The sequence below is a fragment of the Neoarius graeffei genome, chromosome 11 (assembly GCF_027579695.1).
Source record: "Neoarius graeffei isolate fNeoGra1 chromosome 11, fNeoGra1.pri, whole genome shotgun sequence".
NCBI classification, from domain to species: domain Eukaryota; kingdom Metazoa; phylum Chordata; class Actinopteri; order Siluriformes; family Ariidae; genus Neoarius; species Neoarius graeffei.
The window spans coordinates 69,179,549-69,202,370 of NC_083579.1; the positions used below are offsets into that span (position 1 = coordinate 69,179,549).

Here is a 22,822-nt window from a genome sequence, read left to right on the forward strand (position 1 = left end):
ATCGGTCTTAGGCTTTGCAAACATCGTCATTTGCGGCTGATTCTGTTTCTGGTGCAAATTTCGCTGATGTAGTTTGGACGTCATGTGTTCCCTCACGTCGTAAACTCCAGACGCCGCGACTTTTATATCTCGCACACAAACTGTGCAGTGCGCGTACTCCTCATTTTTCACCTGAACAATGACACCATTAAATGTCTCCTTCCATTCAGGAAGATACCGCCCGCCGTATCTCATTTTCTTTCTCGGTGTTCCCATTCTTTCACTCAGCAGCCGCTATTCAAAATCTCTCAGGTGTAAACAATGTCGCTCTGCACGATGAGAAAATCGTTCGAACAATGACCGTTTGGCGCGTTTAAATGCAGATCGTGCGCATGACCGGAATGAGCGAAGTCTGCACGAGGCTTGAGGAATAAACATCCGGTTTCACATAGTCTGGGTTATCTGCCCCTGCATACACGCTGTTCTTTGGCTATAAATCGAGCTTTTGTATGTTTTTGCGACGATCAGCTGACGATGTTCAAGTAAGATACACAAAATAAATTTAGGTCAGAAAATACTGAAAATCCGTAAGCCTTTGTTTATACGCCCGTACGGCCTTGAAATGAGCTAAAATCCGTATAATTTCCGGACAATCCGTATAGGTTGACATGTACGTATGGTCATATCCTGCAGTTCATATTATGGCTGCGATTCACTGTAGCTGCTGCCTGTTGCACTCATACAGGGCCAGTGATGCACAGTGTGCAGATAAGAGTCACTTCAAAAGCTCGCCAGCTCTACAGGCCCCTCAAAACCCTTGCTTCATCTTCCCATCAAGGGCAGCTGGATTTCCCATCAGTCCCTCTATCGCCTTCCTGCCTCATGGAAAATGGCAGAGAGTTATCACTGCTGAGAAGAGCAGCTTCCAGCTCTGCTAAATAGTTGTTATGGCTCCAGAGAATATGGCATGTGAACTATTTGGCACAATGCCTTTCTTCACAGAAGCAGGCCACATCATTAAAGAGTTGCAAAATTAGAACACAACAATGCTCTGGATATGAGCCTGATTTTGCTTTGTTCTTAGTAACATGCCAATATTCTGGATATGAAACTGATGTTTCATTCTTTCTAATGCTCATAACGCTTAACCTCATATCCCTGCTGTTAATGCAGGTGAAATTGGGCTGCTTTCCCCTTTTTCCCGATTGTACATTACAAAGCACAAAGTTCTGTCTCAGTTTACTGAACAATACAAACACTGACAATTTGAAAATAATAGATAACGTAACACAATACAATAAGGGAATCAAATAAAACAGAAGAAAATTAATTGCGATTATTTTCTTACGCAGTAACAGCATGCCTCGCAGTGTTTTAGTCCCCTTATTGCACTACTGCCAACTAGGCTTGTAGTACTCGAGTCCAGGACTCGGACTCAAGTCCGACTCGTGCCCTAATTTTAAGGACTCATGACTCGACTCGGACTTGAGCACTGATGACTCGGACTTGGACTCAGATCCGTGCATTAACTGCATTAGGACTCGGAAAATGGAGACAAGGACTCCGATTTTTTCTTTATTTTTTGTAACATGCCATAATAATTTGGCATAAGATATTTATATCTGCATTAATTTTGTAATAATTTTGTGTAAGATCATCACACCTGCGCGCCTTGGTGCGTGCATCAGATAGACTCTCGGGCACGCTCTGGACAGCGCATGTGCACCGAGCAGACTCTCTTGCACACACCGTAAACGACTTGCACCTGCACAGGATTAAGGTGCAATCAGCACGCCTATATAAAAACTGTGAAAACACACTTACTTTGCGAAGTATTGAGTTGCGTTACTGACACATTACCGAGCCTTATTTCCTTGTCTGGGTTCCTGATCCCTGATTTCCTGTTTCTCGTCTTTGATTCTGCCGAGTCTACGATAGCCTGTTTGTGCCTCGCTCGACCTATCGCCTGTTTCACTGTTTTACGATTGTTGGAGCCATATTTATATTCAATTTAGGTTTGTAAAACATGTTGCCATATAGTTATTCTCAATGCATTTTTATTTAGTTATATAACTTATTTTGTTAGTTATACTTACCTGGTTACCTGGACAAAAAGTTATACTTATCAGATGTATACTTGCCTACCTGAAACTTTAATTGATTTCTTGCCATATGACTGCGGACACGCCCCATAGACGTGCCAATGACGCGAAGCCTGAAGTTTGATCAGTGCTTCCGGCTTGTGTTTGCTAGGATGGCAGTAGATAGGAAAAGTTTTCAGACCGCAGAAACCCAGGAACTCAAGATGTAAGAACTGTTAGAAATACTTTGTTCGTTTTACTTCCTTTGTTTGCAACTGGAAAGAGAACCGGACTGGATGGAATAAAAAACAACACCAACTTTACTTCATCTTTGCCGTGAGTGCTTAATTGACTGCGTGTCGGGAACCACTTGCTCCATCCTCACTTGGCATTCTGAAAAACCGCCATAACAACGATTTTGCCTGCCGTTCTGAATTGTTTACGTGTCTTCACTTGTATTAATAAACACATCTTCTGCACTTGCATCCGTCTCCCAACCATCTCTGACAGAATACTTCACACTCCCTGATAAAGAGAAGCACATTCACCTGTTCATACGTCATGTTCAGGAACAAACTAATGTTAATGGTGCTAAAACAGCCACTATCAAATCAGTGGCGGCTGGTAGTCTTTCAAACAGGGGAGGCTGGTTGGTTACGATATTTCCAGATTTTAAAAGAAAAAACATAAATTTTGCCCATACTCTTGCCTCTGATCTGGCTGATTGTTAGCAGCGTCACAAACTGTGAAATAACAGGTTCTTTTGGCCCATTAGCCTACTGTCCAATATACATGATGGTGGTGTTGGGGGGGTATATTTTAACATTTTATATTTTAAAATTGTGGCATGTTGTTTAAAAATTGATCATTATTGAAAGCAGCTCTTTGTCAGGAACCTCAGCAGTAACAGCAGAGTGTTCTGGAATAGGCACAAGCCTTGGGGACCTTGGGGAGCCAAACATAGAGCTGGGTGCCACACATTTCATTCAGTGACACTTTCCCTATATTTTACTTATTTTGACTGAGAAATGTTTTATTGACAATTTTGATAACCCTTCACTTTTAATCCAGGTCTGTAGTGTGAAATGTTCTCGGCTGTGTTTTTGTTTAAAAATGTTTTCCAAATTGTAGCTGTGTTTAATTCATATCCAGAAAAATATATATTCCAATATAATATACTCAGCATAAACATTTTAAATAGATTCTATATTTTTGGTCCATCCGTGACATATTACTAAAGTAGCCTATTTACTGTTGTTGATGTGGGTCACCAGCCCACGTTTGACCAAATCATGGATCCGGGTTTAATCAAGAGGCATGGCCAACAATACATTTTCCTTGTCACTGAACTTGCTGTTAGCCAATTCACTTTCTCGTACCAGGAGAGCTGAAAGGAACGAGTATTATTCCCTACCTTTTTCACCAAGTCAATTTGAGGCGTTGGTCTACCCTGCTCTTTAATTTTAATTTTTTCCTCGAAAGGAAGACTGGCAAATGGCTTCGCCAAAATTAAATCAGCAATGCTTGGCATCCGTGTGCAGCTTTCTTGCTAGCTGACTAGCCCCCTCAAGTTCAAGTTCAGTCACTCAAATAAACGAAATTTCTGGAACTAAGATAGCAAACTTGACAACACTATATTTACACTTTATTTACAATGAAAATATATACAAACTAAAAAAGCTGGTAGAAACCGTATGTAATGAATGAAATCGAAATGTAAGCTGATCTCTTACAATACACCACAGCACTTGCAAATCCGCATGGGACTGAACTGAAATTCACCGCTGCCTGTCTATAGTTGAAACGAGCTGTCAATCAAAGAAAATATCCGTCCGCTTTCACCAATCACCAGTCTCCTCGCGGAAACTGCCATGTCCCTCCCATGTGAGGCTCGGAGTCTGTAGGCGGGCATTTTTGCAGTATTTGTCCAATAACCGTCTTGCATTTTGAGATTGAAAAGCGCAGAGCTCCCAAATGCCATTGAAGTCCACTGAGGCTGGGAGTCCGTGAGACTCCGTGGGCGGGCGGTTTCGCAGTATTTGTCCAATAATCGTCTTGCATTTTGAGATTGAAAAGCGCAGAGCTCCCAAATGCCATTGAAGTGCACTGAGGCTGCGCTGCATCGCGCTGTCACGAGGGGGAAAAACTCACGCACACATTAAAGTTATAAGGGAATGATTTCGCACTGTAGTGGGTTGAGCACATACATTTCTATGATTCTGGATCTGAAATAGCAATGTTATAAGGTCGGTTATAACATAAGCCTAGCGCAATTCATCCTACATGATGTTCGTCATTTTTAGAGGAGGCTGAGCCTCCCTCGTTTTCTTAGAGCAGTCGCCCGTGTATCAAATGATGCGGTTGGAGCGTTGGACTCAACTTGGCTCAATAGTGGCCTCGACTTGGACTCGACTCAAATTTTCTTTTAATGACTTGGACTTGACTCGGACTTGAACACTGGAGACTCGAGACTGGACTCAGACTCGAGGTTTACTGACTCGACTACAGCACTGCTGCCAACTCTTGCCAAATATTGTTATTTGGTAAAGAATGACGCATCATAAATTTGAACCATGGATGTATAGTTACATTTACTGTTGAAGAACATCTGTGAAACAAGTTATCACGAAAGTCATAGTAGCTATAAACAATCGTTCCCTCACAGGCCTCTCTTTTCTTCCACGTACTTGAAGATAATAAGACAAAAATTCATCTTGTCATGTTCCAGAGAAACCGTAAAGCTTTCCATCCTGAAGACTGTCCTGTAGTGGAAAATGTGTTGAACATTACAAATAGATGACACTTGAGACTCCTTCCATAGATAAATATTCCATACAAAAATAAACAATGATACTTACTTCACAACAATCAATTATAGAAACTATATAACAGTGATTCCACGAAATCGAGTCATACATGAGCTGAAACGCATCGAGTTGGCTATAAGCGATGTATGATGAGACTGAGTGGAATAACTGTTTTATTCTATCCACATTCACTGGGTTTTGAGAAACAGAGCGTTTTTATTTTTTGCAAATTCGATAAATAAAAACTTTATACAAAATGTCCAACAAAATAATTTCTGCTTAGAATGTAAACAAACTGGCGAAATGACAGGAGCAATTTGTGAAAAATGCTATAATAATAATAATAATTCTTGAAAAAAAAGAAAAATTCTTACCATCAAATACTTTCATTCCGTATTTTGCTTTTTTTGTATTTTTTTGGGGTTTTGTTTTCGAGTAGAGTTTTTATTTCATCATCGGTTGGTTCAGCAACACGCTCTGCCATTTTCTCCGTCTTCTTCTTTAGGGTTTTTTTGGTGGTTGGCAAACTAACTTAAAGGTGCATTACCGCCACTGACTGGACTAGAGTGTGGAACAGGAGATATTGGGGGAAAAAAAACCCAACTATATTCTTTTAGCGATGTCTGTTTCTTTTAAAGCTAGATGGCCTTTCAATTTCATAAAATCAGTGAAATTTAGTTCCCTCTGAAATTTGGTCATTGTGATATATGTTTATTTCTGCAATACCTAAAAAAACCCAGGCCATTCTGTGGCTGGGAAGTTATGTAATTTGAGGGGATTAAAGCAAATAATGTGCATGAAATCGCTCGCTTCGCGCAGTCAAGCAGACAGAGGAAGTCCGTGTGCACACGCGCAGGTTTACCTTCTTCTTTTGGGTTTTACGGCAGCTGGCATCCACAGTGTTGCATTACTGCCATCTACAGGTTTACCTTTGAGCGTGCACTGACAGTTCCATCATTCTGTCGCTAAAGGCCCGGTCCCACTGCACTTACGGATGCAAACAGGATGTAAAACGTAAAAAAATCTTTGCCATCCGTTGGAAAACGCTATGCATCCGTTGTGTACTCATTGCATACGTGCTTCATACGCTCTGTCCATCGAGCATCCGTCCACTGTGATTTCATCCGCGCAAAAAGTTTTGAGCTGCACAAAACTTTTAGAACGGATGAACTTTCCGCCGTGTACGATGTAAATCCGCGACATATACGATCAACAAACGTTCTATGTCCGTCATCATCCGTTAAACGTCTGCTGTATCCCCTCTGCATCCTCTGGGCATCCTCGCAACTCACATCCGCTGCAGCTGAAAACGGAAAGAGGGAGGAAAGATAAGGTACATGAAACGTCTATTCATCGTTAGTAGCACGGAAATAGAAAGGATGTAAGCGTATGCATCTCGTATATAAAGTATTCAAAACGGACAAAGCGTTTATATCTGGGATGTATCTCGTATATTTAGGATGTCTGGAGTATGTCTAGAGTATGTAGAAGGACACCTAGCGGACAATCGATATTTTGTATAAAAAGGGGGAGAAAATCATCTAGTAGTAGAGATGTATCGATGTAGCCGCCAGCACGTCTTTCCGCTTTATGCTGACGGCGTGCGTGCTGCATCCCTTTATATCCGTGGAGCAGACGCAATTCATACCCCCCGCATGCGCAGTGAACGGTCTGCATCCGATATACATCCGCGCAACATCCCCTTTGTTTCCGTTAGACGTACGTGATGCATCCTCTTCATCCGCTATGCATCCGCTCTTTCTGCTATGCGTCCGCTTCTCAGTTATCACCGGTAACCCCTTCGGAGCTGTCATCCACTTCCATCCGCTTTCATCCGCTAGGCTTCCTATGAACATGCGTTTAACATCCCCGCTATATACTACCCACGTCCGTTCTTTTCCATTCTGTTTTCGCAAATTTTCGCCAATTTTGTCCATTTCTGGAGCGGATGAAAACGGATAGCGCCACCCCCGAAATTTTGCTCGTCTGCTGTGTCCTTTTTGCATACGTTTTGTGTCCATCGGCCAGTGGGACCGGGCCTTAAACGAATAGCTGATCACACTGAGGTGCTCGCTGACCGCCGATATTTATTAGTTTGGTCAGCGTTTCCTTTCCTTCGCATATAACATAATGTCTTTTCTTCTCGCTTTCCGTTACTGTAGTCGGTCTTTCACGTTTCATTCGCACACTCACATCCTCCATTTTTCTCTCCTGTTTCAAATTTGTATCCCACAATGCCTTGCACGAACAGGGAAAGCCCACCACGTGATGCATGACGTACTGTAGTATCTTGTATTGGGTCATGGTGAAGCAGGAAAAATAGCAGAGAATTTAGAGCCACGTGGCTGTAACATTACTTGTTCTATTTAAAAAAAAAAAATCCTAATAAAATTGCAAGTCTGTGATTCAAATTCAGTAGCTTTCAGTCCACTGAACAAAAATAAAATAATTAGGTGTCAGGGAAAATTCTTTTTATGACCTACACTTGAAAAATCCAAAAGGCAGTATAGCTTTAAATACTTGATAACAAAGTGGTATATCTGGCTTGATGCACGCCACCATTTTGTTTTTCTCTACTCACGGTATATGAGCTGATATCTTAGTAGTCGAGTAGCCAATCAGAGCATGCAATTGCTCATATCCAGTGAATGCGGATAGAATAAAATGTATTAAAATGAGTGTATTAATATAAAACTTTCATTTGAATTACAGCCAGAACTTTATCAGCTTAATCAGCATCTTCGGACCAATCAGATAATTAAAGCTCGAGAGATTAAATTGTATACGAGTATATCATCAGGCTAAAGGACGTTTGTTCAGTTCAATCCAAATAAAAATCTGTGAACAGGCTGAAGTGTACGTCTACAGTCATCCATGTGTGCACAGAATAAAGAACAAATAAAGTTTCCATCCTTTACTTGAGTTTAATCAATTTTTGTGTTTTTATTGGAACTGAGGCAACATCAGTTCCAGCAATTGTATTTATATACAAACGCCAGGTTATGGTTAGGATTAGTTCTGCTCACAGGTTAGATTATGCTCACCTATTGCATGTTGTTTACAACAAAAACATGAGTGTGTGCGTGTGAGAGAGAGCTCATACCAGCTCCTCATCTGTATCATATTGCTTCCTCTATTCAAGCGCTGCCTCATGCCTTTGATCAAAACTGTCTTGCCAGTGTGGAGCTTGGACACCTATCAAGGCACAATGATAACAAAGAAATCGTTCTCAAAAATGCTTCTCAGAAACATTCTCATGTATCGTTCATCATTCAGATTTCCTAATCCAAATTGTCAATGTGATGGCGAGGGGAAAAAAATAAAATGTTGAGGGATGTGTTTGATTTTATTCTCCTGGTTGTTATAATATCAGGCATCAGAGGAAAATGTTCCAATCCTGAGCTGTTTCATTGTTACGTTCTGTTCCTGTCCTGTCAGATATCAATGAGTGTCTGATTCCTGGGGTGTGTAAACATGCTGAGTGTCTGAACACGAAGGGCAGCTACAGGTGCACGTGTAAGCCTGGATACATGCTGGACGCTGTACGCAGTCAGTGTGTCTGTGAGTTACACCACACACATACACACACACATACACTACCGTTCAAAAGTTTGGGGTCACCCAGACAATTTTGTGTTTTCCATGAAAAGTCACACTTTCGTTCACTACCGTAAGTTGTAAAATAAATAGAAAATATAGTCGAGACATTTTTCTGGCCGTTTTGAGCATTTAATCGACCCCACAAATGTGATGCTCCAGAAAGTCAATCTGCTCAAAGGAAGGTCAGTTTTATAGCTTCTCTAAAGAGCTAAACTGTTTTCAGCTGTGCTAACATGATTGTACAAGGGTTTTCTAATCATCCATTAGCCTTCTGAGGCAATGAGCAAACACATTGTACCATTAGAACACTGGAGTGAGAGTTGCTGGAAATGGGCCTCTATACACCTATGGAGATATTGCACCAAAAACCAGACATTTGCAGCTAGAATAGTCATTTACCACATTAGCAATGTATAGAGTGGATTTCTGATTAGTTTAAAGTGATCTTCATTGAAAAGAACAGTGCTTTTCTTTCAAAAATAAGGACATTTCAAAGTGACCCCAAACTTTTGAACGGTAGTGTATATATATATATATATATATATATATATATATATATATATATATATAAACTACACACACTCAATGTGCACTACACTAAATTACAGTTTACGAGTACGTCTGGAAAATTATGAACTTTTAAAGGCAGTCATTTCCAGAGCTGGAAAAGTGAGGACTATTGGAAACATTTTGGAGAAATTATGGACATTCTGTTGTCAAAATAAGACACTAGGGTTCTACGTCTTCTTTTTTTTTTACACTTTTCCTTTGATTTATTTTGACAGATACTTTTATTCAAAGCAATTCACAGTTAAGAGGATACAAATCAAGCAGTTGAGTTTAAAAAAAAAAAGGCCCAGCAGTGGTTACGTGTCAGGGCTAGGATTTCAACTTACAACCTTCAGTCTAGATCTTCCAAAAACAACCAGCAGTGCATTTTTTCTTCTGCACTACTGCAGCAGTTACCTGCTGCATTTACTCAAACTCATATTGTAGTCAAGAGCACCTAAACCAAGATCAAGTCATGTTTTGAGACCAAGACAAGAGCAAGACTCTGAAGGGTTGAGGTCAAGTCAAAACCAAGACCAATGCAGGGCGAGACTGAGGCCAAGTTTACATTAGACCGTATCTGTCTCGTTTTCTTCGCGGATGCACTGTCCGTTTACATTAAAACGCCTGGAAACACCGGGAAACGGGAATCCGCCAGCGTCCACGTATTCAATCCAGATCGTGTCTGGTCCGGTGCTGTGTAAACATTGAGAATACGCGGATACGCTGTGCTGAGCTCTAGCTGGCGTCGTCATTGGACAACGTCACTGTGACATCCACCTTCCTGATTCGCTGGCGTTGGTCATGTGACGCGACTGCTGAAAAACGGCGCGGACTTCCGCCTTGTATCACCTTTCATTAAAGAGTATAAAAGTATGAAAATACTGCAAATACTGATGCAAATACTGCCCATTGTGTAGTTATGATTGTCTTTAGGCTTGCCATCCTTCCACTTGCAAGTGGTAAGTGACGCGCATACCCGATATGCACTGAGAGCACACACACAGCGGCTCAGTCCCGAATTACTGCTCATGCACTTCACTCGCGCGCTCTGTGAGCTGCGCAGGGCCGGAGTGCGCACCCTCCAGAGGGCACTCGCTGTTCAGGGCGGAGTGATTTGGAGCGCAGCCGCTGAGGAGGAAGCGATGAGCCGCACTGACACATTTCAACTTACGTGCCGAATTAGTCATGTGATTAGCGTATCCATGTATTGGCGTTGCTGTGTGCAGGCGAATCGTGTATTGGTGTTGCTGTGTGCATGTTAATCGTTTTAAAAATGTTAATTTGATGATCCGCTGATACGGTCTAATGTAAACCCCACCTGAGTCAAGACCAGGACCAGACCAGTAGGTGTGAAGAAGTGGGGGAGGGGTGACAGCCATCAACAATAACTAAAATTTCAAATTAGCAATGAGTCACGTTATTGGTTGCATTTGAAGCAGGAAATTTTACAATCACAGTAACGATGTTAACAAATAAATCAGACAATACAAAGGCAATTTAGTGAAGTCCCTGCAGTTGTGGTCTTGACCGGCCTTGAAATAGAGTCCTGAGTCCTTTGTATCTGAGACCAAGATAAGTCCAAGTAAAAATGTGGTCGATTCCAATATGAGACCGAGACCTTCAAAAAGTGGTGTTGAGACCAAGACCGGTCTCATGTACTACAACATTAGTTCACCTGTGATCATTTTATACACCTTGATATAAAAATCAGAAGTGTAAAAGCACAAATCTGAAGTCCTTCCTGCACTGAATGGCGCATTAGGCGGTGCCGATCTCTGTTTCTGTAGCCCTCGGCCTCTTGCCTATTACATAGTTGGGGTTACAGTGGGGGGCTGGTCCTCTGGTAATCACGAGAGTTTGACTCCCCACTCGCATCTGTATTGCAGCGTGCCTTGCCAGATGGCAGTAGGTACCATTTTTATGATGGTCTTTGGTATGACCCAACTGCAAGTAGAACTCACGATCTCCCGATCGAGAGGCGGACACACTAACCACTAGACCAGCTCGCGGTATAAAAGTGCAAATAATACATTTAAATCTAATCATTCCAACCACTTCAGGAGGTTTGAGATGCAGTTTAGGTGATGTACATGCTCCATGAATGCTAATTTTGGTGCTTTAAAAAAAAGAAGAAGAAGCAAGTTTAACAACAAATCAGCTAAAATAAAGAACAGCACTGGAAGCTGGTGTTTGAATTTATAAAGCTGATTTGCATATTCACATGCAATGCAGTCAATCTGACCAATCAAATATGTGTTTGGCTACAAATATAGCCTACTGTAAATGAATATGGGTAAAACGTACGAGGATACAATCCAGATACAAGATGCAGTAAATGGCTATGTGTAAACAGGATATTGTGCATTACTTCTCAGTTGTTATTGTGTACTATGTTTCTTGCATGTTGCATTTACCTTTATTAACCTACATGCTTCCAACTGAGGAAGAATATAATCCAAATATATGTTAACGTGCTTGTGATGTTTACAGCGGATAAAGCCGTGTCTGTGGAGCAGGCCTCGTGTTACCGTTCCATTTTACCAGGTTCATGTAGCCATCCACTGGCCCAGAAAATCACCAAGCAGATCTGCTGCTGCAGCCGTGTGGGAAGGGCCTGGGGCTCGGCCTGTGAGAGATGCCCCTTACCTGACACAGGTATATCACTTTTATGACTTCCAGAACTTTTTCTGTGATTTTTTTTGTAGACAAAACAAAAAAATATGCAAATGTAGTCAGGTCATAATACTGCAGTGCTGTAACATAAACACCATTACAGTTTTTCTCAATTTCTCACGCCAAAAACGCCATTCTTACAACAGTTCATCAAAGCATGCCGTCACAACACACATTTCTCTTTGTTTTTTCACAAACTATGAGGGCTGACTGATAAGTTTTGAGCTTCCAGGAAATGATAGCCAATAAAAATCTTTTAATGCTTTATTTTTCAACACAATCTCCCTTCAAGTCAACACACTTCTTCCACCGGTGGTGGAGTGCCTGGATCCCTTTGGAGTAGAAGTCCTTGGTTTGGGCTCCAAGGTACAGTAGGCGTCCATGGCCTCCCTGACTTCCTCATCAGTGGCGTAGCATTGTCCGGCCAGATCCGCTATCAGGTTTGGGAACAAATGGAAGTCAGAGGGTGTGAGGTCTGGTGCGTGTGGCGGGTGAGGGACGAGTTGTAAGCCACAGTCACGGATTTTTGCCATTGCCACTACTGAGGTGTGGGCCGGAACGTTGTCCTGATGGAATAAGATACCTCTGGTCAGCATTCCTGGTCTCTGCTTCTTTATGTTCTCGGTCAGGCATGTCAGCAGGTCGATGTAGTATTGTCCAGTGATGGTGTGGCCCTTTTGGAGATAATCCACCAGCAACATGCCTCATGCATCCCAGAAAATGGACACCATGACCTTTCCAGCTGAGACTGTGACCTTGGCCTTCTTTGGGGTGGGAGAGGAGGGGTGCTTCCACTGCTTTGACTGCTGTTTGGTCTCAGGCTGGTAGTGATGAACCCAGGACTCGTCCATGGTAACAAATCGAGCCAGGAAACTTTCCAAATCAGCTTCAAAGAGTTCCAAATTGTTGGTGGACAGGGTGCACCATGTCTACTTCTGTTCTTGGGTCAGGAGATATGGCACCCAGTGTGTGTACACCTTTAACAAGCCCAGCTCGTTCCTCAGAATGTTGTTGGCTCACTCCTGGGACATGCCCAAACTGTCTGCTATTTGACAAGATGACAGTCGACAATCCTCCATAACAATCTTGAGGATAAGGTCAAGGTTCTCTGGTTTGGTCACGGTTGATGGCCTCCCTAACCTTGTATTGTCTTCAAGGTTCTCCCTGCCACGCTTGAATTCTCTAACCCAACGTTTGACCGTGACATACGAAGAAGCATCTTCCCCTAGTGTGTTCACTATATCCTCATGGATCTCAGATTGAGTTATGCCTTTCAAATGAAGATACTTGATCATGGACCGGTACTCAAGTTTCTCCATTTTCACAATACCCGTCAAGTGTGTTCACGTCGAGAGCTTACAAAAAGGAAATGAAAAGTGTTAGGATCAAGAAACTTGGGTAGCACAATAATGTTATTTGGCAGATTACGTAGACTAAATTCAAATTGCCTATCTCACTGTTTCTGGGCGAAGCTCAAAACTTATCAGTCACCCCTCATACACATGCTGAGGCACATATTGTAAATCTCTAAACACATTCTTCATTGTGTAGTGCATTTCTCATTCGTCTCTGAGAAACACATCAAAACAGCTTCAATTTTATCAGTCAACTAAAAAAAAACAATTCTCTCACTGAAATACTAGTCCATTGCTTTAATAACATAAAAAAACACTTGAAACATGCAGGTTTTGCATAATTTATTCACAGTGAATAAAGCCAGTGTGAAGAAGCACAGAGCAAGTATTTGTCGTAGTGTTTCCTCTCTTTCAAACAAACAGTCTCATTTCAGAGGTGCATATCCCCAGACTAATTACTCCCATACACATATACTGACCCTTTGTGATTTAGTGTAGGGCGACATAGAGCTGTTGCACAGGAACAAGGCATGTTGAGAGGAAGGGGTCCAAGATTACACGGAGGGCGTGGCGAACAGAGAAGACAGAGAGGACGGACAGGTCCAAGAAACCCCAGAGCACGTCCAAAAATAAGAGCCACAATTGTTGATCATGTCATCAACCATGGTCTAAGAATGACTGAGGCAGGAAGGCGGGGCAACCTCAGGTGATCCGGTCTACTGTGGCATTCATAATGCAGACATTGCCAAATTATTTTTGGACGTGCTCTGGGGTTTCTTGGACCTGACCGTCCTCTCTCTCTTCTCTGTTCACCATGCCCTCCATGTAATCTTGGACCCCTTCCTCTCAACATGCCTTGTTCCTGTGCAACAGCTCTATGTCGCCCTACACTATAAAAACTGATCACCCATGTTCAATGTTAAACCAGTAATACCTATAAATTATCACAGTTGCATGTAATTGCTATAGAATACTGTAAAGTAGTTCATTGTATTGAGTATAGTGATCTATTGTCTAACATCTCAGATGATACTGAACAATCTATGGCTGAACCACTACTGGTGGAAGAGCTCCAGTGTTTACTGCTGACCATAAACTGGAAGTAGTAAACATGGTGAGGGAAAATACTGGCACAGGGCCAAAGTGGATGCGCCTGGACAGCTGGGTGGCAACATCAACATGTTTGCTGCGATATTTGAACAGGGTGTGCTTCATAAAGTTCCGACTATTGGGCTCTTCAATACAGATCGGCTTCTGCTATTTTTGGATGGATTATTCAATTCTGTCATTCCTGAACTTGAGAAAGAAGTGGTTGCACCAGACCTGCCAAATTTTGTGGTGGTCTGGGACAATGTTAGATTTCCCCACTCAAATCAAGTAAGATTTTGGTTTGATGGCCATCCAAGATATTCACGTAGTTTCTGCCACCATATTTACCCTTCCTTAGCCCATTGAAGAGGGTTTTTTTCACCATGGAGGTGGAGGGTGTATGAGCACCAGCCCTATAACCAGATGTCATTGCGAGAGACAATGAGGGCTGGGTGTGAAGACATAACACCTAAAATCACCTAGGTGAATCCAGATTCACCTGATTTCAAAAATCACGTGTAACATATATACTGTAAATACATGTGTTGTACAGTTATGTGTAATTACCCCCCACCCAAATAAAGTTTGGTGGGGGATATAGAAACAGGGTCCGTCCATTAATCCATCCGGCTGTCCGTCCGGCTGTCCGTCTGGTCATGTCTTCGTTTCTGGGCCATATCTTTAAAAGTACTGAAGATATCTTCATGAAACTTTGTATACATATCAAGAAACATGTGAACTGGTGCCTTTTTCCTATTTTGGATTTTTGAAAAAAAGTATTTTTCAAATTTTTACATAAAAAATAGATTTTGACTTAGTTTCTAAGAATAATGTTCGTTTCCGGAGCGTATATCCAAAACTATTCATGATACGGATTTGAAACTTGGTATACATCTTAACAAGGTGATGTAGATGTGCCTTTTCATACTAAGAAATTTGAGAAATTTTCATTTTTTATGTTTCCATTGAAACAATTTCGGACTTAGTCTCTCAGGTTAGTCTTAGGGGTAGGTTTTGTTTCCAGAGCAGAACTTGAAAACTACAGTGGTGTGGTCTTAAAAGTTGGTATATGTGTTGATTAAGTAATGTATATGTGCCTTTTGATACTAAGAAATGTGAGAAATGTAAATTTTTAGCTCACCTGGACCAAAGGTCCGGTGGGTTTATGCCATGGGTCACTGCTGAGGTCAGTGTAAAGAGGTAGGGTTGGTTTCCTGCAGCAGAACTTGAAAAACGTGACAAATAATATCTTCAAACTTGGTATATAGTTGGTATATAGGGCAGGGGATATAGATGACTCTGTCTTCTTGTTATATTTTATTGGTTTCACCTTTGTTGCGACAGCTATATTCCAAATACCGAGTTTTGGCAGTTAAAATCACCTAGGTGAATCCAGATTCACCTGATTTCAAAAATCACGTGTAACATATATACTGTAAATACATGTGTTGTACAGTTATGTATAATTACCCCCCCCACACCCAAATAAAGTTTGGTGGGGGATATAGAAACAGGGTCCGTCCATTCATCCATCCGGCTGTCCGTCCGTCTGTCCGTCTGGTCATGTCTTCGTTTCTGGGCCATATCTTTAAAAGTACTGAAGATATCTTCATGAAACTTTGTATACATATCAAGAAACATGTGAACTGGTGCCTTTTTCCTATTTTGAATTTTTGAAAAAAAGTATTTTTCAAATTTTTACATAAAAATAGATTTTGACTTAGTTTCTAAGAATAATGTTCGTTTCCGGAGCGTATATCCAAAACTATTCATGATACGGATTTGAAACTTGGTATACATCTTAACAAGGTGATGTAGATGTGCCTTTTCATACTAAGAAATTTGAGAAATTTTCATTTTTCATGTTTCCATTGAAACAATTTCGGACTTAGTCTCTCAGGTTAGTCTTAGGGGTAGGTTTTGTTTCCAGAGCAGAACTTGAAAACTACAGTGGTGTGGTCTTAAAAGTTGGTATATGTGTTGATTAAGTAATGTATATGTGCCTTTTGATACTAAGAAATGTGAGAAATGTAAATTTTTAGCTCACCTGGACCAAAGGTCCGCTGGGTTTATGCCATGGGTCACTGCTGAGGTCAGTGTAAAGAGGTAGGGTTGGTTTCCTGCAGCAGAACTTGAAAAACGTGACAAATAATATCTTGAAACTTGGTATATAGTTGGTATATAGGGCGGGGGATATAGATGACTCTGTCTTCTTGTTATATTTTATTGGTTTCACCTTTGTTGCGACAGCTGTATTCCAAATACCGAGTTTTGGCAGAACAGATGAAAAGAAAAGAATATTGTGGTGTAAGTACTTGTAAATGACAAACATAATCTAACCATTCGGTCACAGTGTTGTCATGACTGATCAACTTTGTGCATTTTGGTGCATGTCGTGAGTGTTTTGGGTGTTTTAGAGCCTTTTGCACAGCTGTGGTGCCATCTGAAGAAATACCTGAACTGTTTTGAGAAATGGTTTCACAGTCAAGTGAATGGCATTTTTGGTGTGAGAAATGTGTCAAACTGATTGGGGGAAAAAGCCGTAATACAATTCTCACTGGGTTGAGTACAGAAAGGGAATCTGTTCTTCACTGTGAAACATCTGATGCTAAATAACTGAAATAAACATCCTTTTTCCTGCTCCTGATTTTATCTTCAAAGTCAAAGGAAGAGCTATGTGCATCGTGTGTGTGCTAATGAAGTGATTTATGGACTGCATCACAGATCTGTTATCATAGGAGTGCAGGAGAATGAACTATGGACAGTATAAATATCATGGAAAGTCTGTGATATCACATAGATTTACGCACAGTCCGTTTTGTTCGACCTCCCTTCTTCATGTTCTGTCTGTCCCATAGAGGCCGTGTGAATCAAAAGTAACATGTAGGAATGAAGATCCGGCATATTTTTAGTTAGTTTCTCTGCTTTAAAAGTGCTGTTGGAGGGGAGGAGGGAATTTTGGCTTGATGATCGGATAAAACCTGCATGAAATCTACAGTGTACCACTGTGTTTCTGGTACCAGCTGCTGTCTTTTTATCTGAAATTATATTCTCTTAATTCATACTGTGTGCGCTTGTGTCTGAGCTTCATGAGCCAAAAAAAGATTTCTAAAATTTCTCTTCACAGTTCATATAACATGTAGCATATGGCTGAGCATAATACATGATGTGTCTGGCTTAGGCTGCAGTCACGCAAATATTCTTTGCCCTTTATTGTAATTGATGGTAGTTGTTCAGATGGACTGAGTGTTATAAGTCAAACCAGAATCAAGTTACAGAATAAGGTCACATCACTGTTAGTCTAGAGTAGGGGTCGTCAACTTGTGGACCACAGTCCAGATCCAGGCCCAGTAATGTATGTCAGAAGATCCAAGTACTTGGAAAATACTGTAGCAGAATTGATAAATATAATAAGAAAAAATAAAACGGACTGTAGTTCAGTGACTTTAGCTTTCTATACATGAACCAGCTTGGCATCTGTATCAGATCCTCTGTGGAAGCTTATCCAATCACATGCATTTACGTATAGTGAATGTCCCTCTTTGGAAAAGGAGGGAGCCTTCATAGTCTTTCATAGATTTTTTTTGTAATTTATTATTATTTCATTTACCGTCTCTGGTGGGAGGCACGGTGGTGTAGTGGTTAGCACTGTCGCCTCACAGCTAGAAGGTTCTGGGTTCGAGCCCAGTGGCCGGCGAGGGCCTTTCTGTGCGGAGTTTGCATGTTCTCCCCGTGTCCGCCTGGGTTTCCTCCGGGTGCTCCGGTTTCCCCCACAGTCCAAAGACATGCAGGTTAGGCTAATTGGTGGCTCTAAATTACCTATAGGTGTGAATGGTTGTTTGTCTCTGTGTGTCAGCCTTGCAATGATCTGGTGACTTGTCCAGGGTGTACCCCACCTCTTGCCAATAGTCAGCTGGGATAGGCTCCAGCTTGCCTGCGACCCTGTACAGGATAAGCGGCTAAAGATATTGGATAGATGGATGGATACCGTCTCTGGTCTGATTAGTGGAGTGACAACCAAACAAAACGTTTAAATATGATTAGACAGAGAAGTGTGCTTTGTTTCTTTGCTCAAAACAGATCAGTTCAGCATTTATGGTGCAAGTCAAAATTGGGAAAAGGAAGCACCATTATGTGAACAACAACCACTTCAAATGTTCTTATTAATAACCGTAAACTAGCCATTAATCAGACAGGAACCATCAGGGCCTTCTAGGCTTTCAGAGAAGGCCCAAACATATCAGCATTTCAAATGTTATATTTAATTTCTTTCATTCTTTCATTTCTTTCATAATTTCATTATAATTATTCGCTTCTAATTCTAATTTGGCCTAATTTTCTATCAAATTTGCTTCAGAAATGAAAGGGTTCCCATCCTGAAAACATTAAAATCGGGTTATCCAATGAGATTTTTTTGTTTGTTGTCTCTAGGCTGAGAAGAGTTTAGAGCTGGCTCGCTCATTGGTTAGGATTTCATTGCCAGGAAAGGAGGCCATGGCAATGGATGTTTATGTCGGAAGTGACAGATGAATTAACCAATCAGATTTGGATTTATCGTGGGAGGGACCAAAAATTTATCACCCTCAGCCTTCTCGAAGGCCAACACGAGCTTAACCGCGAGTCAGCGCAGCAGTGAAGTCACCTTCTAGCCGGTGTAGCGTTCATCAGTAGTGTTAGCTTCCACGCACACTCACAACAGTATTTTTTCACTCATACTTAAGTATTCATTTCCTTATGTAATTTACTTGGTTACTTCTAAAATCAACATCAACAACTACACACAACAGAGCTACCTGGCACCCTGCCACTAATCCCTTGCAAAATCCTTTACCCTGTTGCTTTTTTAGTGTGACTGGCTAAGTTTTGGCTGAGCTGAAGTCCCAGCTCTAATAGTAACGCTTCACCACTGCCATTAATGCATGCTTATCCATTAAAGGGATAGTTCGGGATTTTTGACATGAATCTGTATGGCATCCCCATCAATAGTGTCGTGCAAACACACTGACTTACCCCTGACAGCATCCTGTGAGTCCAGTTTTGGTCCAGTTTTGGTCCAGACGAAAGTAGTCCGGCAAGTTTGTTGGGGTCACGAAAGTAAAACATTTTTCGTCTCAAAACAGTATGTGTTCAAAAGAGTGATATATTTGCATCACAAAACCATTGCCAAATAAAAAGTCAGACCTCGAAATCGCTTGGCACTATTTTCTCTCCCTTCTTATCACTGCGTGCTGCTGCCAGGTGACAGCGAAACGCAGACCCACTAAGCTGGTGGGAGACCAAGGCTGCACTCTATCCACGGCTTACACATGTGATGGCACGGAGGATGTGTATAGTGGCAGCATCTGTCCCCCCAGTGAGGATCTTTTCAAAAGCAGGACAGATTATAACTGAGAGGAGAAATAGAATCAGAATTAACTAGTTAATTGCAGCAATTAAAGGAATAGGTGTGAAAAGGAAGGCGCAAAGACACCGCGCAGCGCCTGAAAACGGGTTTTCAGGCGCTGCGCACCCGTTTTCAGGCGCTGCGCGGTGTCTTTGCGCCTGCAGCGGTGCTTTGCCTGTGCTGTGGCTGAAAATAGTTCCAGATATAAATTGGTCTAGTAAATCCCTTCGTGTTAATTTGCATTGATATGTGTACTCGATGTGACTGTACAAGTCATGAGAAATAATTATAAAAAATCTTGAGTTATTTAATTCACTTTTGCAACGACAATGCTAGCTGGACACGCCGGATTACAGCGACTATGCTAAGCTAAGCTAACCGGGGCATTTATAGATCAGGGCAATGGCTGGGTCGGCTACAAAACGCTTTGGCTCACTCATCCAACTCTAGGGACTGCAGGGACTGACTCAATTTCATCTGGGGGTGGCGTACTCCTTTAAATCAAAAATAAAATCTCAGGAGCCGAAAGAGCCGGCTCCTTATAGTAAGAAGAGCCAAAAGAGCCGGCTCCCGAAAAAGAGCCGAAATTCCCATCACTAGTAAACAATGAATGAAACAGCCGTGGCTGTCACCTGGCGGCAGCGCGCAGTGATACCGAGGGAGAGAAAATAGTGCCAAGCGATTTCGAGGTCTGACTTTTTATTTGGCAACGGTTTTGTGATGCAAATATATCACTCTTTTGAACACGTACTGTTTTGAGACAAAAAACGTTTTACTTTCGTGACCCCAACAAACTTGCCGGACTACTTTCGTCTGGACCAAAACTGGACAAGAACTGGACTCACAGGATGCTGTCAGGGGTAAGTCAGTGTGTTTGCACGACACTATTGATGGGGATGCCATACAGATTCATGTCAAAAATCCCGAACTATCCCTTTAAAGGTAACCTAAAGTTATCCAGTCATGTTAGTTGTTTAATCCAACCTTTGTAAGCAAAGAATTTTGTGTAGCTGGACCTTTACAAATTGTAGATGAATACTAAAGTCTACGGAAATAGAAAACAGTAAATTCCCATGATCCATTATTCCTGTTATTTATAAAATCCATTCTAATTATCCATTCGTTTTTAATATTTATAAGTTGATGGTTATTATCTAGGTTTTGTGTTGTCTATAACCATATTGCATAATGGTGTGAAAATACAAGCACATGTATCTTACATGTATAATTAATTTTCACAGATCACTTTAAAGAGATCTGTCCAGCAGGCCATGGCTATACCTACTCTCGCTCAGATGTCCAGATCACACTTCGTGAGCTGGAGGAAGAGGAGCTCAAAGAAGTCAACTATTTCCTTTCTCAGAGCCCCACATACCCTGAGCCTCCTCAGACCCTGCCAGAGACACCTCGTGAAGAAGTACCCGTTTTACCCGCTAGCCGCACAGTCATCTTAGAGCCGTCAGAGTCGTCTTACCCTCAGACACCTGCTGTACCTCAGCCACCCAGAACTGGTCATGTGCGTCTTTATCCTCCTCTGGTCTCCTTACCTGAAGGTGAGTATAAAGAATATATTTGCAGTGCAGAGTATTACATTCCTATGTGAATAAATATACTTCAAGTTCATTTTATTAAGTATACTTAAGTAAAGTTAAAGTATATTCCCTTAAGTATACTTTTGTGTACCAAGTATACTGATATCAATGTACTTACAGTATACTTGTAAGTAAACTAATCTAATACTTCTTGGGACTAAATTGGCCCACTTTTAGTTTATAAAAAGTATACTTTAAGTCTAAGAGAAGTAAACTTTGAGTATACAACTAGCATTTTTTATTTTTTACTGCAAGTATACCACAAGTAAACTTGTATGCTAATAGTTTACTAGTTCTATACTTGTAGTCCACTCTTTAGTTTACAAAAGCGTACTTTATAGTATACTGGAAATATACAATGAGTTTACTTGTTTTATACTTCTAGTCCACTTTTTAGTTTACTAAAGTATACTTTGTAGTATACTGGAAATATACTGTTGGTTTACTCGTTACACACTTCTAGTCCACTTTTTAGTTTATAAAAGTATACTTTATAGCATACTGGAAATATACTATTAGTTATACACATCTAGTCCACTTTTTAGTTTTGAAGTTTACTACAATTACCCTTCTCGGTATACTATTAGTTTTCGAGCCCTAACCCTTACCTCATGCACACTACCAGTAGACAACTTAAGTGTTTTGTGCCTTAAGTTACAATGAGGTTATAAAGGTAAGAATTCACAAAATAACAGCAGATACTCAGGATTAAGAACATATTCATTTTCTTTAAAAATCAAAATTTAAAGCAACATTGTATTAAATGCCAAAGTATAAAAACATGGCAATGACAAATGAAATTGACATCCAAGCTCTAAAGAAAAATAAATAAATAAATAAATAAATAATTTAATTATCCCACTCAGGAGAAATTAAAAAAAAAATTATATGGAACCACAGAGTCAGCAATGCTGAAGCACAACTACAGGGCAAGTACACTTAAGCATCTCTCATTCTCATTATCTCTAGCCGCTTTATCCTTCTACAGGGTCGCAGGCAAGCTGGAGCCTATCCCAGCTGACTACGGGCGAAAGGCGGGGTACACCCTGGACAAGTCGCCAGGTCATCACAGGGCTGACACATAGACACAGACAACCATTCACACTCACATTCACACCTACGGTCAATTTAGAGTCACCAGTTAACCTAACCTGCATGTCTTTGGACTGTGGGGGAAACCGGAGCACCCGGAGGAAACCCACGCGGACACGGGGAGAACATGCAAACTCCGCACAGAAAGGCCCTCGCCGGCCACGGGGCTCGAACCCAGGACCTTCTTGCTGTGAGGCGACAGCGCTAACCACTACACCGCCGTGCCGCCCTACACTTAAGCATAAAAACAAATATTTTAATACTTTATTACACTTTTGTTAAGTATATCTTGATCAAAAGTTTAAGTATAAGCTTAATATACTTAGACTTTTCTAGATAATTTTCCGTATAAGCGAAGTATACTTATGTATAACTTTATTAAGTACATCTCTGATAAGTAAATAAAAAGTAAACTGAAATCATACGCTCTTATTTTTAGTTTAAAAGAAGTATACGAGAAGCACACTTGAATAAACTTCTTTTTTGTAAGGGGAGAGAGGGATTGATTTTGAGCCTGCTTTCAGAATTAGCTCTTCAATATCACCAATATCAGAAGTGAACATAAATCTGTGTTTAAACATGACTCATTCATCCATCATTTCCTTTGGCTTTTGGGAAT

General features: G+C 41.1%; 1 protein-coding gene across 2 annotated transcripts in view; it reads left to right on the plus strand.

Moving 5' to 3' along the window:
• The window catches only part of LOC132894602 (latent-transforming growth factor beta-binding protein 2-like), a 316,258-nt gene that overhangs the window by 182,788 nt on the left and 110,648 nt on the right, over window positions 1–22,822 (plus strand). For both annotated transcript variants that reach the window (XM_060934665.1, XM_060934666.1), the window contains exons 10-12: window positions 8,306–8,428; window positions 11,510–11,674; window positions 20,761–21,072. In XM_060934665.1, the coding sequence (XP_060790648.1) occupies window positions 8,306–8,428; window positions 11,510–11,674; window positions 20,761–21,072 (600 nt within the window). The remainder of the gene's footprint in view (window positions 1–8,305; window positions 8,429–11,509; window positions 11,675–20,760; window positions 21,073–22,822) is intronic.